Source organism: Hyperoodon ampullatus (assembly GCF_949752795.1).
Source record: "Hyperoodon ampullatus genome assembly, chromosome: 11".
Lineage (NCBI taxonomy): Eukaryota > Metazoa > Chordata > Mammalia > Artiodactyla > Ziphiidae > Hyperoodon > Hyperoodon ampullatus.
In genome coordinates, this window is record NC_136924.1 from 44995345 (window position 1) to 45012828 (window position 17484).

Genomic DNA, 17484 nt, shown 5'->3' on the forward strand with positions numbered 1-17484 from the left:
CGGAGGCAGAAGGGGGAGGAGCCAGGGCGGAGCCGAGGCTGCAGCTTTTATTGGGGTTTCCACGCGGAAGGCAAGGCTGGACAGGGTGAACAGGTTCGGGTCAGCTTGCTTGGATGATTTCGGCGGGCTCTCAGCTACATGGGTGGCTCCTGGTTGCCTGGCCCCTGGCCCTGGGATAATGACGGCAGTGGAACGTAGTCCCCTGGGTGTGTGTGGGCCCACAGAGGAGGAGGGCCTGGGGGGGTCAGCCTGCAGGTCACAGGAGTGCTCCTGGGAGCCCTTTGCCATCTCTAGGAGTTGGCCGCCCAGGAGGGGCAGTGTCTTCTCAATCAGAAAGTTTTTTAAAGATGTCAAAACATAATATACAGAGACTTTAAAATATATACGATACAGAGACGTCTGGGGAGAGATGTCCAGTGCTCGCTGAGGAGGGGCTGGACCCTGGGGAGGAGGGTTGTGAGTCTCGCTGTTTGGGTGGAGGGGCGTCCCCCGTCGGACGTGTGGGAGGCTGGCACGTGTTGGCCTCGGAGCCCAGGGGCTGGTGGTGGGAGCCCCGGGGGCCCCCCCGGGAGGGCAGGAGGCTGAGCTGTCCTGCCATACATGGGGGAGTGCCCCCTGCAGCCCAGGCCCCGTTGTGGGTGGACTTCGGGACCTGGGTGCGGGGGTTGCTGAGGCGGGTTCGCACCTGGTGGCAGTGACCCTCTTGTCTGCTCGCAGCTCTGTGGGCGTCACCATGTTCTGGAAGTTTGACTTGAACACCACGTCCCACGTCGACAAGCTGCTGGATAAGGAGGACGTGACGCTGCGAGAGTTAATGGATGAAGATGACATCTTGCAGGAGTGCAAGGCCCAGAACCGGAAGCTGCTGGACTTCCTGTGCAGGCAGCAGAGCATGGAGGAGCTGGTGAGCCTCGTCACACAGGACCCGGCCCTGGACGTGGAAGAGAAGGTCCGCTTCAAGTATGTACCGTGGGGCTGAGCGGCCTGGAGCTGGGCAGCGCGCAGGGTGGCAGCGGGCGGGGCTTGAGGACGGTCAGAGCCAGGCTTTCTGACGGAGTGGCTGACCGTACACGTTTGCCCCGCCTGACACGTGAGAAGGCCCCTCCGGTGGGCTTTGCTTCTGTGATGTTGAAGGTTTGGGGATCTCCTGTGTGTGATTCCTCACTCTGGGTTATAGCAAGCTGCGCTGTGTTGGAGCGTTTTGGGTGAATATGTGCTGAAGAAAGGCTGAGCCCTGACAGGCCGATGGGTGCAGCCTTGGCCTGACTGGTGAAACAGCCAGTCCCCAGAGACAAGCGGCATCTGACTGCTCGACCATGGGGTCTTGGGCCTGGAGGACATATTTTGTGTCATTAGTGATCCTGACCATTCTCAGAGTTTTTCCTAAAATGTTCCATTCAACAGTCGGCTGGGATGTTAGGGGACAACAAAAGGGACAGGGCAAGGACTTAGGACAAGGGTTGGAGTGAGGACAGAGTGTGAATGGGTGGGGCCTCAGGTGACAGGAAGGACATCAGAGCCGGCCTCTGGCTCTGAGGGTGCCTCTCTGGGCCCGAGCAGGCTCTGGGAAGCGGGGGAGCTGGGGCTAGTGATGCAGAGGGATTCAGGGCAGACAGGGTGCCCTCAGCTGCTCACGTGTCCCACAGGGAGTCGGCGTGTGGTGGTAAAGTCTTAGTTGGGAAACTACGGCCTGAGGTCAGATTCTGTTTTTGTGAGGCCTGCAAGCTGAGAATGGTTTTTACATTTTTAAATGGTTGGAAAAAATAGAAAAATAATAATATCACATGAAAATGACAAAATTCACATTTCCTTGTCCGTCATTTTCATTGTAAAGTCTTGTTGGACACATCCGTGACCCATTGGCCATGACAACATAGACGTTCTAAAATATTGACTCTCTGGCCCTTACTTTTTACAGAAAGTCTTTGATGACTTAGGAGGCAAATAAAGAAGGATGGGGTGATGGGGAGTAGTGCTGCGGTCGTGGTAGTCTCTCGTGCCCCTCTGACAGGGAGTCAGCCGGCGCTGGAAGAGGAGAGCTCTGGAAGGAGGCGGGGGCTTGCTTGTGGAGGAGCCAGGGGCTTGGGGCCATGGTGATCAACTGTGATAGATCGGAGGCCATCGTCCCTGAGATGTGCCTGGTCAGCGCCTCTTACCTCAGCATCGCCGTTAGTGGGCCCCATTCCTTTCACTCTCTCACCCCCAAATGTGTCCTGTTGCTGACCCGTCGAGGGTCTCCCTGTCTGGAGGGTGTTGGCGACAGTGTGACGGGGAGAAGGGCTGGGGCAGCATGTTGTGGTTCTGGGTGGAGGGGTCCCAGCGTGGCATCAGTGAGCCAGGACAGAGTTTGGGAGAGGTTAGCAGTGGGTGGGTACAAACAAAGCAAACAGGGCAGTGAGAAAACCTTTAACTCTGAGGGAAGGATGCGTGTAAGTAAGCAAATAGAACAGTGGTTGCATGTTCATGCAGAGGGCAACACTGGACATGGATTTAACTAAAAATTGTGCTATAATTTTATGGAGAGGGGGAAAGGGCAGTGGGGTGGCAGGGCAGGGTGACGTGAGATGTGAGAGCTACATCTTCGTCTTCCACCCTAGGAGGTCAATTTGTAATACCTCAAATTGCTAGATGAAGAAGTGTACTTGTATTTTATTTGGAAACATGGACGTCAGTAATACAAAAAATGCCAGGAGACTGTGGTGACTGTCTCAGGAGTGGGATGTGGGAGTGGGAAAGGAGGGGTCTGCTCTTCCTCATGAGCCCTGTCATACAGAGTCTTAAAAGCATTCGTGCGTATCACCTGTTTTTGGTTTTTGGTTTTTAAAAATATTTATTTATTTACTTGGCTGCTCTGAGTCTTAGTTGTGGCACACAGGATCTAGTTCCCTGACCAGGGATTGAACCCAGGCCCCCCTGCATTGGGAGCGTGGAGTCTTAACCACTGGGCCACCAGGGAAGTCCCCATATCACCTGTTAAAAAAAGTAAAAAGCTTTTAATTTAAAAAGTAATTTTAAAATTAACTTGCTTTTATTAAAAATTTATTTGCTTTTCATTAAAATTAAATCAAAACATCCTTTTTGAGAAGAGGAATAGGCTGGGTAGATGGATGAGGTAGTAGCTGAAGGAAGAAGTGGGGTCAAGATCATTTTTTAAAGATGCCGAAGATACAGATAGGCCCTGTTTCAGGCTTTGAACCGTAGGTCTCTGTCGAGCTGCTCAGCTCGGCCCTTGGAGCGTGCGGCAGCAGCAGGTGACACGGCGGAGAGCCAGTGCCTGTGCTGCTCGGCCTCTAGATGGCCACCCCAGGCCGCCTGGGCAGGGCGGCAGCTCCTCCTCCAGCCGCCTTTGTGCCTCTGCAGCCCAGCTGGTGTGGCTTCACCCTTGTGGCTGCAGGCTGGTTACGGAGAGACCCTTCCCGAGAGCAGGGAGTGTGCCCGAGCCACACGGGTCCAGAGGAGCGGCCCTGAGTGGTTAGCTGTTCCGCTAAAGCCAGAGGCTGCTCCATGCAGGTGAGACCTCTGTGGAGCAGCCCTGGGCCAGGAGCTGGCCACCTGGTCCAGCCTGAGAACCCTGCGGATGCTCTTGGCCTTTTTCTTGAGATTCCTGTGCACTTTGCAGAGCTGAACCATTTGAGAAATCAGACAGAAAAGCCAGCAGATGGACGCCAAGTTACCACTTCTGTTCCTCATGCGGTGGTGGTGGGGGGATGTTGTCTTAGCTCTGAATGGAGGGCTTCCTCTGTCCAAATCAGAGTTAGAACTGCTCGCCCAGGGGAAGCAGGGCTGGGTCAGGGAAGGACCCCAGGAAGACCCCCACCCCCACCAAATAACCCTGCCTGCCGCACTAAGGGGCAGAGCAGAGAGGACGGCTGAGCCCAGTTGCCCAGCTGAGCCCCTGGGGAGCAGCAGGGCAGGGCCCAGAGGGAGGCGTGAAGTGGGGAGAGGGAATGAATCCCCGCCTTTATGGTTCCTGGACTCGCTCTGATAATTCCTGAGTCCACCTTCCGTGCTCCAGGATTTCGTCTTCCTCTTTTTTGTCTCCTTCCCCTGGCAAATCCTATTCCCTGGCAGCTTCCTGAGGAGGTCTACGTGGGTGGCAAGGTTGGGGCGCAGCCTGAGTGCATCATTCTCCTTCCTGCTGGCTCTAAGCTCCCTCTGGTTTCCAGTCCAGACTGGACATGCGTCTCCTGAAATTTTGAAGACTCTATAGGTGTCTTCGTCAACTGGAAAAAAAAAACGTACAGCCTAAAAGCTGAGAATTATGTTTTATTTGGCGGAATTTCTAAGGACTTCAAGCCCTGGAGCCAGGACTCTCAGATCGCTCTGAGGGACAGCTCTAAAGAGTGAGGGAGGGGCCAGGGTATACAGGAATTTTTGCAACAAAGACCAGGTAGTCGGGACTTCAAAAGCTTACTGTTCATTAAAGAAAACCAGACATCTTAAGTTAAGGAATTTAGCACTTTTCTGTGTATGGAAAGATGCAAGAGTCTGGGCTTGGGACTTCCCTGGTTGGTGGTGCAGTGGTTAAGAATCCGCCTGCCAATGTAGGGGACACTGGTTCGAGCCCTGGTCCGAGAAGATCCCACATGCCGCAGAGCAACTAAGCCCATGTGCCACAACTACTGAGCCTACGCTCTAGGGCCCGTGAGTCACAACTACTGAAGCCTGCACGCCTAGAGCCCTTGCTCCGCAACAAGAGAAGCCACCGCAATGAGAAGCCCGTGCACCGCAACAAAGAGTAGCCCCGCTCGCCGCAACTAGAGAAAGCCCGCGTGCAGCAATGAAGACCCAACACAGCCAAAAAAAAAAAAAAAAAAAAAAGAGGAGTCTGGGCTCATTGAAATCATTCCTTTGATCTGCACCTCAGCTGTCTAGGGCCAGGATCCTGTGCTTTTCCCATCCTTGAGGGTGGCTGCTGTGGCTGAGCCGCTTTTCTCTCTCCCGAGTTCTCTCAGGGCTCACGGGGCAGGGCGGCCAGGAGGCTCTAGTGGCTAGATGGCTGCAGCACCCTTTGTTTACTGGCAGGGCAGCATTTTTCATTCACATCTTCTAGTTCCTAGTTCCAGCCCTGCTGCTGACAAGTCTGATGCCACAGGTCTGCAGCTTTCCTTAGGGGCATTTTAGGGCCTTTTCTAATCCTGTTGCTCTGGAATTTCCCAGTAATGTAACTTTATCCCCTGGGTTAAGATAGGGGAATCTCAGAAGCAGCACTAATAATCCAGGAGAGTTTTATAGTCAAAGAGTTTGGGAGAAATTAGTAGTAAATAAGTATAAAACTATAAGCAAACAGAACAAGGAGGAGGGGCTGGGAGTCTCACTGCACTGACCCTCCACCTGCCTGTGGACGCTGTCTCCATCCAGGCCTCTCTGAGTGTTACAGAATGCAAGTGTGTGTGCCCAAAGCACAGTGAGGCCAAACAAACTGAAATGTCAGAGTTTGGAGCAGAGAAAGGTTTTTTATTGCAGGGCCCTGCAGGGAGAATGGGTGGTTCATGCTCAAAAACCCCAAACGCCCCGACTTCAAGGGAGAAGTTTTATAGGGAAAATTTGGGGTGAGGGCTGCGGAGTATGTGGCTTTCTTCTCATTGGTCGGTAGTCAGGTAACAGAGCAATGCTCCAGGAATCTTGGGCTCAGCCTCAAGTTACTGTCCTCCTCCTGGATGGAGGCCTTAGTTCTGCTGAAGAGCTCAAGGATACTGTTATGTGTATCCCTTGAGGAGGAACCAGGACCTGCTCCATTGGTTCTTGACTGCCCCTCCCTTCCCTGATTAGCAACTGTCTGAACCTGCCCTTTGGAACGTGTGGAATGTCAGGGAGGCTGAATGAAGCCTGTTTCCTACGAACAAGAAATAGTGGACACAGAAAGGCTTTTGTGCCCTGGAGGACTCCACAGCGTCCTTCTCGGTTTCATGAGCTGTGTCTCTGGTTGTCCACCCTCCTCCCCCAGGACCCTGAGACACAGACCTGCCTCGTGCGCCTGGCCTGCTTCCCTGGCCGCCCACCCTCTAGGTTCATTCCACGTAGTTTCTACCTCTCTCGTCTTTCCTTCTTTGCATTATGGCCACAGACGTCTATGTTCCATCTGCCGTGTTTAACTGGAATGGCTATTCCCTGCATAAATTATATAAATTATTAGAGCAGTACCTGTTTTTCTGAAGAATAATTATAAACTACTGATAGAGATCTCAGCCCCTCCACCTCGATGCAACCTTGTCTAATAAGTACAACAGCACCCTGTGGCTCAGCTCGCCACACACGTGCACAATCTGTGTGTGTGCGCGTGCACACACGCAGAGACTGCATGGGAGCCTTTCCGTGTGCTCTGGAGAAGCTTCCGTGCCTTTCTCTGGGGCGTGCTTCTCCCTTGTTGCTCGGCGAGTCTTGTCTTGTTGTTTGGAGTCTGGTGGGCACCTCTCCGCCCGTGTCCTGTGGGGCCTCGTGCCGGCCTTGGGTGCTGCACTCTGGGCAGGCTCTCTGGCCTCTGCCCCTGGCGGCCCTGCACTGTCTGCTGTGCTGGTCACCGTGGGGCACGTCCACGGTACGGAGCTGCCCCATCTCATCCTCGTCACGACCCCATGAGCTGGGCGCTGGCCACACCTCGTCTGGGCCCCTCTGTGTGGATCGGGCGTTCCCTCATACCCGGCTGCCCGCTTGGCTTCAGAAGGCCCTCTTCTCTGGGTGACGGGGAGCACCCACCCCACAGCCAGGCTGAGATCCTGTCCCCTCCCCTCCACGCTGGGCTGGCCGCGCGCTCCACCAGCTGTTTCCTCTAGACTCTCAAACCCAGGCCCTAGCTGACCACAGTGACCACCTGGGGTTAGGCCCTTGCTGGGGCCGTGTGGGTGGCTACCAGGAGCCGTAGGGTCATAGTGGCTGACCTTGATCCCAGGCTTACTGTGTGCCAGGCGCTGCTGCTCTGCTTTATATACAGCCTCGTGGGGAAGGCGGACACTCAGACCTCCATGTTCAGATAAAGCAGCCTAGACACAGAAATGTTAGGTAAGGTGCCTGAGGCTGCACAGCATGTCCCATGTAGCTTGGTGCCAGGTGTGCTCCGGGGCAGTCAGCCCCACAGGATGCTCCCGCCAGGTTCCTGCCTGCTCTGGCCCTGGGCACCCTCACCCGTGTTCCCAGATGTGCTGAGTGTGGCACCAGGCATTGTCACTGCACTGCTGTGGTGGGCTCTGTCCTGGATGCAGCAGGACATTGGGTAGGCCTGTCCCAGGACCACAGCAGTGACCCCATGTCTGTCAGAGGGCCAGGCAGGGAGCACAGTGGTATGGGATTACACGTAATGGGATCAGGATTATTTTGTGTCTGATCTTTTTTTTTTAAAGTAAATAAATTTATTCATTTATTTATTTATTATTTTTGGCTGCATTGGGTCTTAGTTGCTGCGCGTGGGCTTTCTTTCATTTGTGGCGAGCGGGGACTACTCTTTGTTGCGGTGCGTGGGCTTCTCATTGCGGTGGCTTCTCTTGTTGCCGAGCACGGGCTCTAGGTGCGCGGGCTTCAGTAGTTGTGGTGCACGGGCTTCAGTAGTTGTGGTGCACGGGCTTAGTTGCTCTGCGGCATGTGGGATCTTCCCGGACCAGGGCTCGAACCCGTGTTCCCTTCATTGGCAGGTGGATTCTTAACCACTGCGCCACCAGGGAAGCCCCTGTCTGATCATTTTTATCAAATGAATAGTACATCGTTTACATATATTGGTATTTCTTAATAATAATTTGCCTGCATAACACTTCAGAACTGGTACTGCATTGTAAACTGCTGATGAAGCATCTCTTCAGTCTGGGAACAAGCTGGATCTGTGCTTGTTGACATGTGGGGTCAGGAAAGGCATGGAGAGGGGAGGACGAACCTGATGGAGGTGAGAGACATGGCAGGTGAGTACGAGGGCAGAGGAGAAGCCAAAAGACTAGGAAAGGTTCCGTAGAGAATGGGAATAGAGTCAGAAAATGTGGGATGTCAGAGTTTAGGGTATGAGGAGCCAGAAAAAGGTATGATGAAAACATTGAGGTTCTAGTAGTCAAAAATGCCAGTTGGTCACAGAATAATCACATTTTTATTCTGTTCCAAGGTCTAGCCATGTTTGGTTTTTGCCTGTGGATCTGCTTCCTAAGAGGCGGATTATTCAGGTAGCTTCCTGAGCGGTGGGGAAGTCTCATTCACCTCCAGTTGCTTGCACTGTGCCCCTTCAGGTACCCAAACACAGCCTGTGAGCTGCTGACGTGTGACGTGCCGCAGATCAGCGACAGGCTGGGAGGGGACGAGACTTTGCTCAACCTCCTTTACGACTTCTTGAACCGTGAGCCGCCTCTCAATCCTCTCCTCGCCAGTTTTTTCAGCAAGACCATTGGCAGTCTCATTGCAAGAAGGACTGAACAGGTACTCATCCGCCAAGCCCGCGAGATGTGGGAGGGAGGCGTGGCTGACGCCATTGCATCTTGCCCTCAGCCACTGCTGTGTGACCCGCGCATCAGGCTGTGGGGGGCAGGCTTCTGACTGTTCTGTGGGACCCACGTGGAGCAGTGTGGGCCGCTGCTGTGGGAGCTGGGATCTGATTAAGAAAGTGGCTTCCCAAGAGAGACTTCCTCTGGCCGGCTCTGAAATAAGCAGCACCTCTGCCACCCCTGGGAGCTGCGCAGGGCCCCAAACTAGGCCAGCTCTTCCTGTCACTGACCAGTCATGGGTGTGAGATCCAGGACATGCCTGCATCATGGCAGGACATTAGGGTGTCTGCTGCTGCATCTGTGTGGGTGGCGGGTGCCTGTATGTCTAGGGCACTTATTGTTTCAAAGCAAATAAAAGGAAATGCCTAGGACTTCCCTGGCCGTCCAGCAGTTAGTATTTCGTGCTTCCACTGCAGGAGGTATGGGTTTGATCCCTGGTTGGGGAACTAAGATCCCACAAGCCGCGCGGTGCAGCCAAAAAAAGAAAAAAGAAAAAAAGGAAATGCCTAGTAATAGGTTTCTGTAAAGCAGGGAGTGAACTCGTTTCATTCAGCTGGAGCGTGGGCCTCCTGGAGGCCATGTTTGCTCCACGGTTGCTCCTGCCTTGCATCTGCCCTTGCAGGTGCGTGCTTCAGCACCACACACCGTAGATGGCACAGAAGGGGCATGAGGTTTGCTGGCACCTGTGCCTGTTACCTGCTTCAGGAGTCAGCCTTGTCAGTCTTCTTTCACCTTTATCCCTGCTCGCCATCCCCCAGGCACTATTTCAAAACAAACCCCAGATGGCATGTCATTTCTTTTGTCAATATTTCAGTGTGTATCTCTAAAATATAAAGACTTCCTTTTCTCCAGGCATTGCGCCACATGGTCGTAACTAGGATGTACGTGTGGTCAGCTTGAATGACTGAAGTGAGAGTGGTTGAGCCAGTTTGCAGTCCCAGCAGCAGAGCATGGCAGTTCCTGCTCTTCCACTTCCTCTCCAGCCCTGACTAATATTATCACTTGGTTTATCTTATCTCTGCTGATGGTGTATATAACAGCATTGTGCTTTTAGTTTGCATCTCCCTGGTGACTAGTGAGGATGAGAACCTTTTCATATATTAATTGGCCATTTAGATATTTTTTGTGTGAAGTCTCTTGCCCATTTTCTATCAGGCTGTCTCTTCTTTTTTCATTTGTAGGAATTCTCTCTATTTTGGGGATACAAGTCCTTTGTTGATTTCTTTTTTGGGGGGGGGGGTGCGGCGTGCCACGCAGCTTGCAGGATCTTAGTTCCCTGACCAGGTATTGAACCCACGCCCTCAGTAGCGAAAGCCAAGAGTCCCACCCACTGGACTGCCAGGGAATTCCCCCTTTGTTGATTTTGTGTTGCAAACATCTTTTCCCACTCTGCTTGCTGGGTTTGGTTTTGTTTTTTACTCTCTTAATGGTATCTTTTAATGAGCAGAGATCCTGATTTTCGTATAGTCCAAGTCATAACTCTTTTTATTTGTTTGGTTTTTTGTTGTTGTTTTGTTAAGAAACTTCTGCCGACTTCGAAATCATAAAGATAATTCTCTTACTACTCTTCTGTGTTATCTTTTAGAAGCTTTATTGTTTTACCTTTCATATTTCTACCTACAGTCTACCTGGAATTGATTCTTGTAAATGGTGTAAGATTGAAGTATTTCTTTTAATATGGTAATCCAGTTGACCCAGCACTGTATTGATAAGGCCGTTCTTTCTCAATTGCTTTACAGTGTCCCTCTTGTCATAAATCAAGCAATCACGTGTGTATATGTTTCTGATCTACTGTCCTGTTTGTAATTATGAACACAGCACTATTTAACTACTGTAGCTTTTTAAGTTTTGATGTTCGATAGAATTAGTCCTCTCACTTTGTTTTTCTTCAAGGTTGTTTTTACTATTCTTTGCCTTTTGCATTATTTTAGGATGAACAAATTTTAGAGTGAGTTTGTCAGTTTCCACATTCTCCCCTGTTCCCCAGAAAAACCTGCTGAAATTTTGATTAGGCTTGCATTTCCTATAGATTGGGGTTGGCTAATTATGGCCCACAGGCCAAAACCGGCCTGCCCCTATTTTGTAAAAGAAACTTTACTGAAACACAGCTACTCCCATTTGTTTACATATTATCTATGGCTGCTTTTGTGCTGTAGCAAAAAGCTGAGTAGTTAGGGCTTCTTTAATTTCTCTCAGTAACCAAGTTCTTTGGGTAGCGGTCTTACATATTTTTCGTTATGTTTATCCTTAGGTACTTGGTATTTTCACGTTATTCTAAACAGTGTCTTTTTTATTGAAAAATTTTATTGAGATAATTGTAGATTCACATGCAGTTTTATGAAATAATATAAAACTATCTTTTGTACACTTTGCCTGGTTTCCTTCAGTGGTGACATTTTGTAAAATACTAGCAGAAGATCACAACCAGGACATTGACATTTCACTTGTAGTCATTTGTGTGTGTATATGTATTAAGTTCAATACAATTTATAACTTGTGTAGGTTCGTGTCTCCACCATCAGCCAAGATACTGAACGGTTCTTAAACCATAAGGGTCCTTTGTGTTGCCCTTTTATAACTACTCCCACCTTCCTCTGGCCTCTATCCCTTCACCCATCCCTAACCTCTGGCAACCACTCATCTGTTTCATTTCAGAAATTTTGTTTTTTCAAACTTATTTAAATTAAATCATATAACATACAGCCTTATGGCTTTTTTTTCTAGCATACATCCCTGAAGAGTCATCCAAGTTGTTGTATGTATCAGTACTACATTCCCTTTTATTGCAGAATAGTGTTCCATGGTGTGGATGGAACACAGTGTGTTAAACCATTCACATGTTGAAGGACATCTGGGCTGATTCCAGTTTTTAGAAATTATTAATAAAGCTGCTGTTCTAATAATTTATATTCTTTTTACATTTTTTTTAATTTTTATTTTTGACCACACTGCACGGCATGCGGGATCTTAGTTCCCCACCAGGGATCAAACCCATGCCCCCTGCAGTGGAAGCATGGAGTCGTAACCACTGGACTGCCAGGGAATTCCTTATATTCTTTTTTTAAATCTATGTATAAGATCATACCATCTGTGATTAATGACAATTTTATTTTGTCCTTTATAAATCTTACACTTTTAGTCTCTTTTTCTTGCCTTGTTGCATCGTCTGGAACCTTTAATACACTGTTGAATTGAAGTGGTGATAGTGGGCCTCTGTTTTATTTATTGCCTCTGAGGAAAAGCTTTCACTGTTTTACAATTAAGTATGTTGTTTGTTGTGGAGTTTTTGTAGATTTTTTTATAAGACTATTCCTAGTCTTATTAGTTTATAACATGAATGTTGCAATGTGTGAAATGTTTTTACCATATCTATTGAGTTCATCATATGATTTTTCTTTTCTATTCTGTTAATAGGTAAATTCCACTTATTAGTTTTCTAATGTTAAACCAACCTTGATTTCCTGGAATATACCCAACTTGATTGTGATATATTATGCTTTTTTTCATATTGCTTTCTTTTTAAGAATTTTTGTATCTGTGGCCATCAGTGAGATTGGCTTATAATTTCCTTTCCTTTTCTTTTTTGTTTTTAATTTTTATTGGGGTATAATTGATTTACAATGTTGTGTTAGTTTCAAGTGTACAGCAAAGTGAATCTATTATACATATACACATATCCACTCTTTTTTAGATTCTTTTCCCTTATAGCCCATTATAGAGTATTGAGTAGAGTTCCCTGTGCTATACAATAGGTCCTTATATAATTTCCTTTTCTTAAAGTGCCCACATCAAGTTTTTGGAATCAAGGTTTTATGTCCTCATACAATGATATGGGGCATCTTCTCTCATTTTATATTCCCTGGAAGTGTCCTGCATAAGATTGGGGTTATTTTTCTTTGAATGTTTGATAGAATTCACTAGTAAAGCCTTTAGAGCCTGGAGTCTTCTGTATGGGGAGGCTTTTAATTAGAGATTTTGTTTCTTTTGACGCTCTAGAACTCCAGATTTTCTCTTTCTTCTTGTCAGTTTACGTAAGTGAGTTTTTCAAAGAAGTTTTTCATCTTTCCAAATTTACAGAAATTGGCATAAACTTGTTCGGGATAACCTCTTGTAATAGTGTTTATATCTGTAGGGTGTGTAGGGATGTTCCCTGGAGCCTTCTCTGCTGTTTTCAGTCTTTCTCTCTAGGAGTTTAATCACGCTTTTCAAAGAACCCCAGCCCCCGCCCCCCCACCCCTATTGCCTCTCTTCTCTCTCTTCCTCCTTCCCCTCCTCCCCTTCACTTCTGGCATGAGGATTCTGGCATGAGGATGGTTGGGATCCCTTGCCTCTTCCGTGTCCCCGTTGCCTCCAGTAGAGTCCTGGGTCTGTGCAGTGGCCTGGACTCGCAGGCACCTCGTCTCTGTGGCCAACTGAGCCGAGCTTGCCAACACGTGGCCAAGAAGGCCTCTGCCTGGGCTTCTCCCATCTCTCTGCGCTCAGGCACCACACCCTGTGACTGCACACTGAGCCAGCCAGCTGCGTCGTGTCTTGTCGGCTCTGGTCACCAGCCAGCCGCACCCCTCTGCCTCTGCTTTTCTGAAACCTCAGTCCTTTCCCTTCAGCCACCTGTGGGGCCTGTCAGCTTTCTGGGTTTGTGTCCCCTGTCCGGGAGCTGTCAGTGATGGCCACCCCAGGCTCAGCTCTGTCTACACTGGTCATTTCTGCTGGGAAGACTTGAGCTGGTGCATGTGGAGTGGTTGCTGTGCCATCTCACTCGGGTGCTGGGGCTGCACTGGTGCCCAGTCTCGGTGTGTGGCAAACTCTGCCAGCCCGGGGTCCTCTCAGGCCCCCGCCGCCTCGTGGACTCGCTTGTGTTCAGGGCTCTGCCTGTCATTGCTGGGGAGCGGCGGAGGGGGCTTTCTTACAACTCTTTCTACGTCTTTCCATTATTTCTGCTCACTGTTGTTGAAAATGAATCTTTCCCATGGCAGTTCTTGGGGGCAGCTTCTCCTGGTGGTCAGGGTCTGCCCTGCTCACCTCTCAGGGGCTGTCTGGTTGCAGGTGATTGTGTTCTTGAGGAAGAAGGACAAGTTCATCAGCCTGCTGTTGAAGCACATTGGCACCTCGGCCCTCATGGACCTGCTGCTGCGCCTGGTCAGCTGCGTAGAGCCCGCTGGGCTCCGGCAGGAGGTCCTGCATGTGAGTGTGTGGGCCCCCTCCTCCCTGGAGCCCCTCCCCGTCTGCGCGGGTTCTGCACATTCTCCGAGTGTGGAGTAAGTGCCTGGTATAAGGAGGCTGGAGCTGGTGAAGCAGCACCAGGGTGCCCAGCACCCCAGCTTTCCACCCAGCAGGACCTTCCCCTCCGGAAGAGAACCCCTCAGGGGTTCTCGTCAAGGCTTGTATTTGAGACTGGGTCTGGCGTCTGCACCTTTTCTCTTGTCCTGCCTCAGTCCATTCATTAGCAGAGAGCAGAAGTGGGCTTCCTCACTTGTGCCCCACCCCCGGGGCTGCTAGGTCTCCACTGGGCGCTGGTCCTGTGCCCGAGTATGTGCCCGAGAAGAAACAGTCGCCAAAGAGGATTCCATGCAGGGAAGTTTCGAAGACCAGAGTTGGCCTGTTGTTTGTCCTGGAGCGTGTGCCTGTGTCTGTCCTGACAGTTTTCACAGCGAGAGGGCTACCCATAGCTCCCTGAGGGCTTTCCCAGAAAAGGGGAGGATGCTCAACCCAGAGAAGCCCAGGAAATCAGTGCTGGACACACAGTTTGCTGCTGTTTGGCAGGTTTTGTTTGTAATGCAGCTTAAAATAGAATAAGTAAACCATTGGTCCTTCTTGACAGTTTTCCAGCTCCTGGAATTAGGTGGCAGTTGTCACTCTTAGATTCATAACTCGCTCCATTGTGGAGCAGCTTCCCACTAAGAATTCATCGTAGCGGCTGGTGTGGCACAGTGGGAGCAGCGAGAACGCCAGCCGTTGTCGAGCGTCAGTGGGAAGCCGGCCCTTACGGCACTGAGCCCGCTTGTGGGTGAGGAAGTGCGTGGGGGAGCCGGACTGACCTGGAAAGGCCCGGGCGCTGCAGGGAGCAGCTGGCTGTGTGCTGGGAGAGCCCCACCGGCGCGGGTGGCTCCCGGCTCCGCTTCGGAGACGTCCTAAAAACAGAGCTCGCGTGTGTTTAAGAGTCTGAGCCATTAGGGCATGTGGAAGGGGATTCCCTCCTTTACAGTCTTCGGGCCACTCCAGAATTCGGCCACTGCTTGTGCTTTCTGGGTGTGGGTGGACGCACGTGTTGGGTGAAGTATCTCTGTGCCAGAACCTGGCGCGTGGATTTCTGTGCACTGAAGGACTTTCCTTCCATTTCGTCAGGTGTGAGCGGAGTCACTTACGGGCCTCATTTTCCCTTTCAGTGGCTTAATGAAGAGAAGATCATCCAGAGACTCGTGGAGTTGATCCATCCGAGTCAGGATGAAGATGTGAGTACGGGGCTCGTGGACTCCACCTTTGAGCAGGAGCCCCTCGCTCAGGGCTGGCGGAGCACGCTCTCCACTGCTGTCTGAGGGGGCAAGTCACTCCTTTCCTCAGATGCTCTTCTTCCTTTAATCAAGCACTGACTTGTAGACTTTTTTTTTTCTAAAATATAATACGTACATATTATAAAAGAACAATCTGAATAGAATTGTATTAGTTATCTATGGCTGAGTAACAGATGACCCCAAAACTTAGTTGCTTATAACAGTAAGTATTTTTTAATCTCAGTTTTTATGGGCCAGGGGTCACAGGTCCTCTGCCCAGGGTCTCTCACAAGACTATGGTCACCTCAGGGCTCAACGAGGGGAGGGTCCGCCCCCAGGGTCACCTGTGGCTCTGCAGGACTCAGTTCCTTATTTTATTTATTTATTTGTTTGTTTGTTTATTTTTATTTCTTGGCTGTGTGGCATGTGGGATCTTAGTTCCCTGACCAGGGATCGAACCCACGCCCCCTACCCATACCCCTTGCATTGGAAACACAGAGTCTTAACCACTGGACCACCAGGGAAGCGCCAGGACTCAGCTTCCTGAGGGCTGCTGGCTGAGGCTGCCCTTGGCCCATGCCCCCCGGGCCTCTCCGCAGGGCAGCTCGCAGCCTGCTGCTGGTCCTCTGGGGCAGGCACCTGACCTACAGGTGACAGTCCTCGCTGGCCTGCCACCCCTGTGAGTGCTGGTTCTAGCCTGTGCTCGAGGAGATGGGGTCTACAGGGGCGTGAGCTCCGGAGGGAGCGTGTGGGGTGGCAGTGGGGCTCCTCTCAGCCCCTGCCCACTCCTTGCGGTATCACAGTTGAGAGTGTGGGGTATATCCCGATAGGCCTTTTCCTACACGTGACAACTGCACGCAACTGCACATGCATGGTCTCCTTAGCACTTTGGAGAGCGGTGGTGCTGACTCATGTCTGAGCCTTTGCTGCTGCCTGGCTGTGCTGTTTGGGGCTCTTTTGGCCCATGGGCCTGGCCAGGCAGCCGGGCAAGGGTGTCTGTGCTCCAGATCGGGGAAGGGAGATGCCCCTCCACCAGTGTGAACGCTGTGAGCTGACTGGCCCCTTCCCAGTCCCCAAGGCAGCTGGGAGGCCGCGGAGGCAACCTGGCTGCTTTCAGTCTTGCCTAAAACAGTCATGAAGCACTTCCTTCAGCTCGGTTTCCCGTGGCGTGCACGTCAGGGCTGCTTGTTAGGTGCTCCCTGCGCCGAGCCGGCGGCTGAGTTTCTCTCCGACCCTGTTCATCTGCTCCACAGACTCATGCCCACATGGCTGGCAAAGGCACCGAATCAGAGGTTCTGAATTTTTATGGGCTTAATGTTTCTCTAGAAAAGTTGAGTCCTTTATTTTCTCTGTAGCAACTGTCCTGTTTTCATGAGCTCACAGGACCCACCGTGTGTATTAATAGCCACTTGTGTCAGTACCACGGGCACACTCACGGTGTCTGTCAGAGGGTATAGAGCGATGTCTGCGTGGCGTGCTCAACCGTCGAGGCCCCGTGGGAGCTCTTGGGCGGTGGCCAGATCTGCGCCTTGCGGTGAGAGGCAGGCCAGGTGTCCCTGAGACGAACCAACTTCGAGTCCAGCGCCTCAGCGGACCCGCCACAGGAGCTGCTCTGACCGTGCGGCAGGCTGGCCCTGAAGGCAGCTCTTCGCCCCCGTCTTTGCAGAGGCAGTCCAACGCTTCTCAGACGCTCTGCGACATCGTCAGGCTGGGCAGGGAGCAGGGCAGCCAGCTGCAGGAGGCTCCAGAGCCAGACCCCCTCCTCACGGTGCTGGAGTCGTGAGTGTGGCCTGCGGCGCTGGGGGGCCTGGGCTGGGGGCCAGGGACCCCGCCACCTCCTCTGATCGTTTCTGAGGAACTCGCCCCGATCCAGAGTTAACTTGATGGGCCTCTTTCTCACGGGAGCTGTCTCCTGGCAGGTTCAGAGAGTGCGGGCCCCCGGGGCAGCCGTGTCCTAAAAACCCTGGGTGCGTGGCCTGAGCCCCGAGCGGGGCCTCTCCGGGATTCAGGGCGCTGCTCCTTCGGCGGGGGTGGGGGTGGGGTCTGTGCATCCCCCTGCCAGGCGGTGACCTTGCGCGTGTCTGACAGGCAGGACTGCGTGGAACGGCTGCTGAGGAACATGTTTGACGGAGCCCAGACCGAGCTCTGCCTCGTCAGCGGGACCCAGGTGTTGCTGACCTTGCTTGAGCCCCGGCGGGCGGGGTGAGTGTCCCCCGGGAGGGAGGGTGCTGCCACTTCAGTGACGCGAGGCCCAGGGGCGTGGCCTGGGGTGCTGTGTGTGCTTTTAATGTTTCTAACAATGCAGGTGATCATGGGGATGGACTCTCCTTGTTGAAAAGATAAACTTTATGGCTGTAAAGTCCCCTTTGACCTTTGCCATCAATCACATTCCCACCTCAGCCCAAAGGCACCCCCTGTCGCCAGTTTGCAAAGTGTTTGTAGACGTGTGTGCAGAATCGGCATGACCAGTGGGCCCCAAGGACTGTCCCGATGAGTACCCCCAGCACGTGTGTGTGTGTATATGTGTGTGTGTATATGTGTGT

General features: G+C 51.6%; 1 protein-coding gene across 1 annotated transcript in view; it reads left to right on the forward strand.

Moving 5' to 3' along the window:
- Positions 1-733: 733 nt before the first annotated feature.
- PPP6R2 (protein phosphatase 6 regulatory subunit 2) overlaps positions 734-17484 on the forward strand; it is a gene marked incomplete at its 5' end in the record, with an annotated part of 40306 nt that continues 23555 nt past the window's right edge. The window contains 6 exon segments of the mRNA XM_079714711.1: positions 734-960; positions 8202-8388; positions 13497-13634; positions 14837-14902; positions 16608-16720; positions 17030-17143. Coding sequence (XP_079570837.1) covers positions 734-960; positions 8202-8388; positions 13497-13634; positions 14837-14902; positions 16608-16720; positions 17030-17143 — 845 coding nt within the window.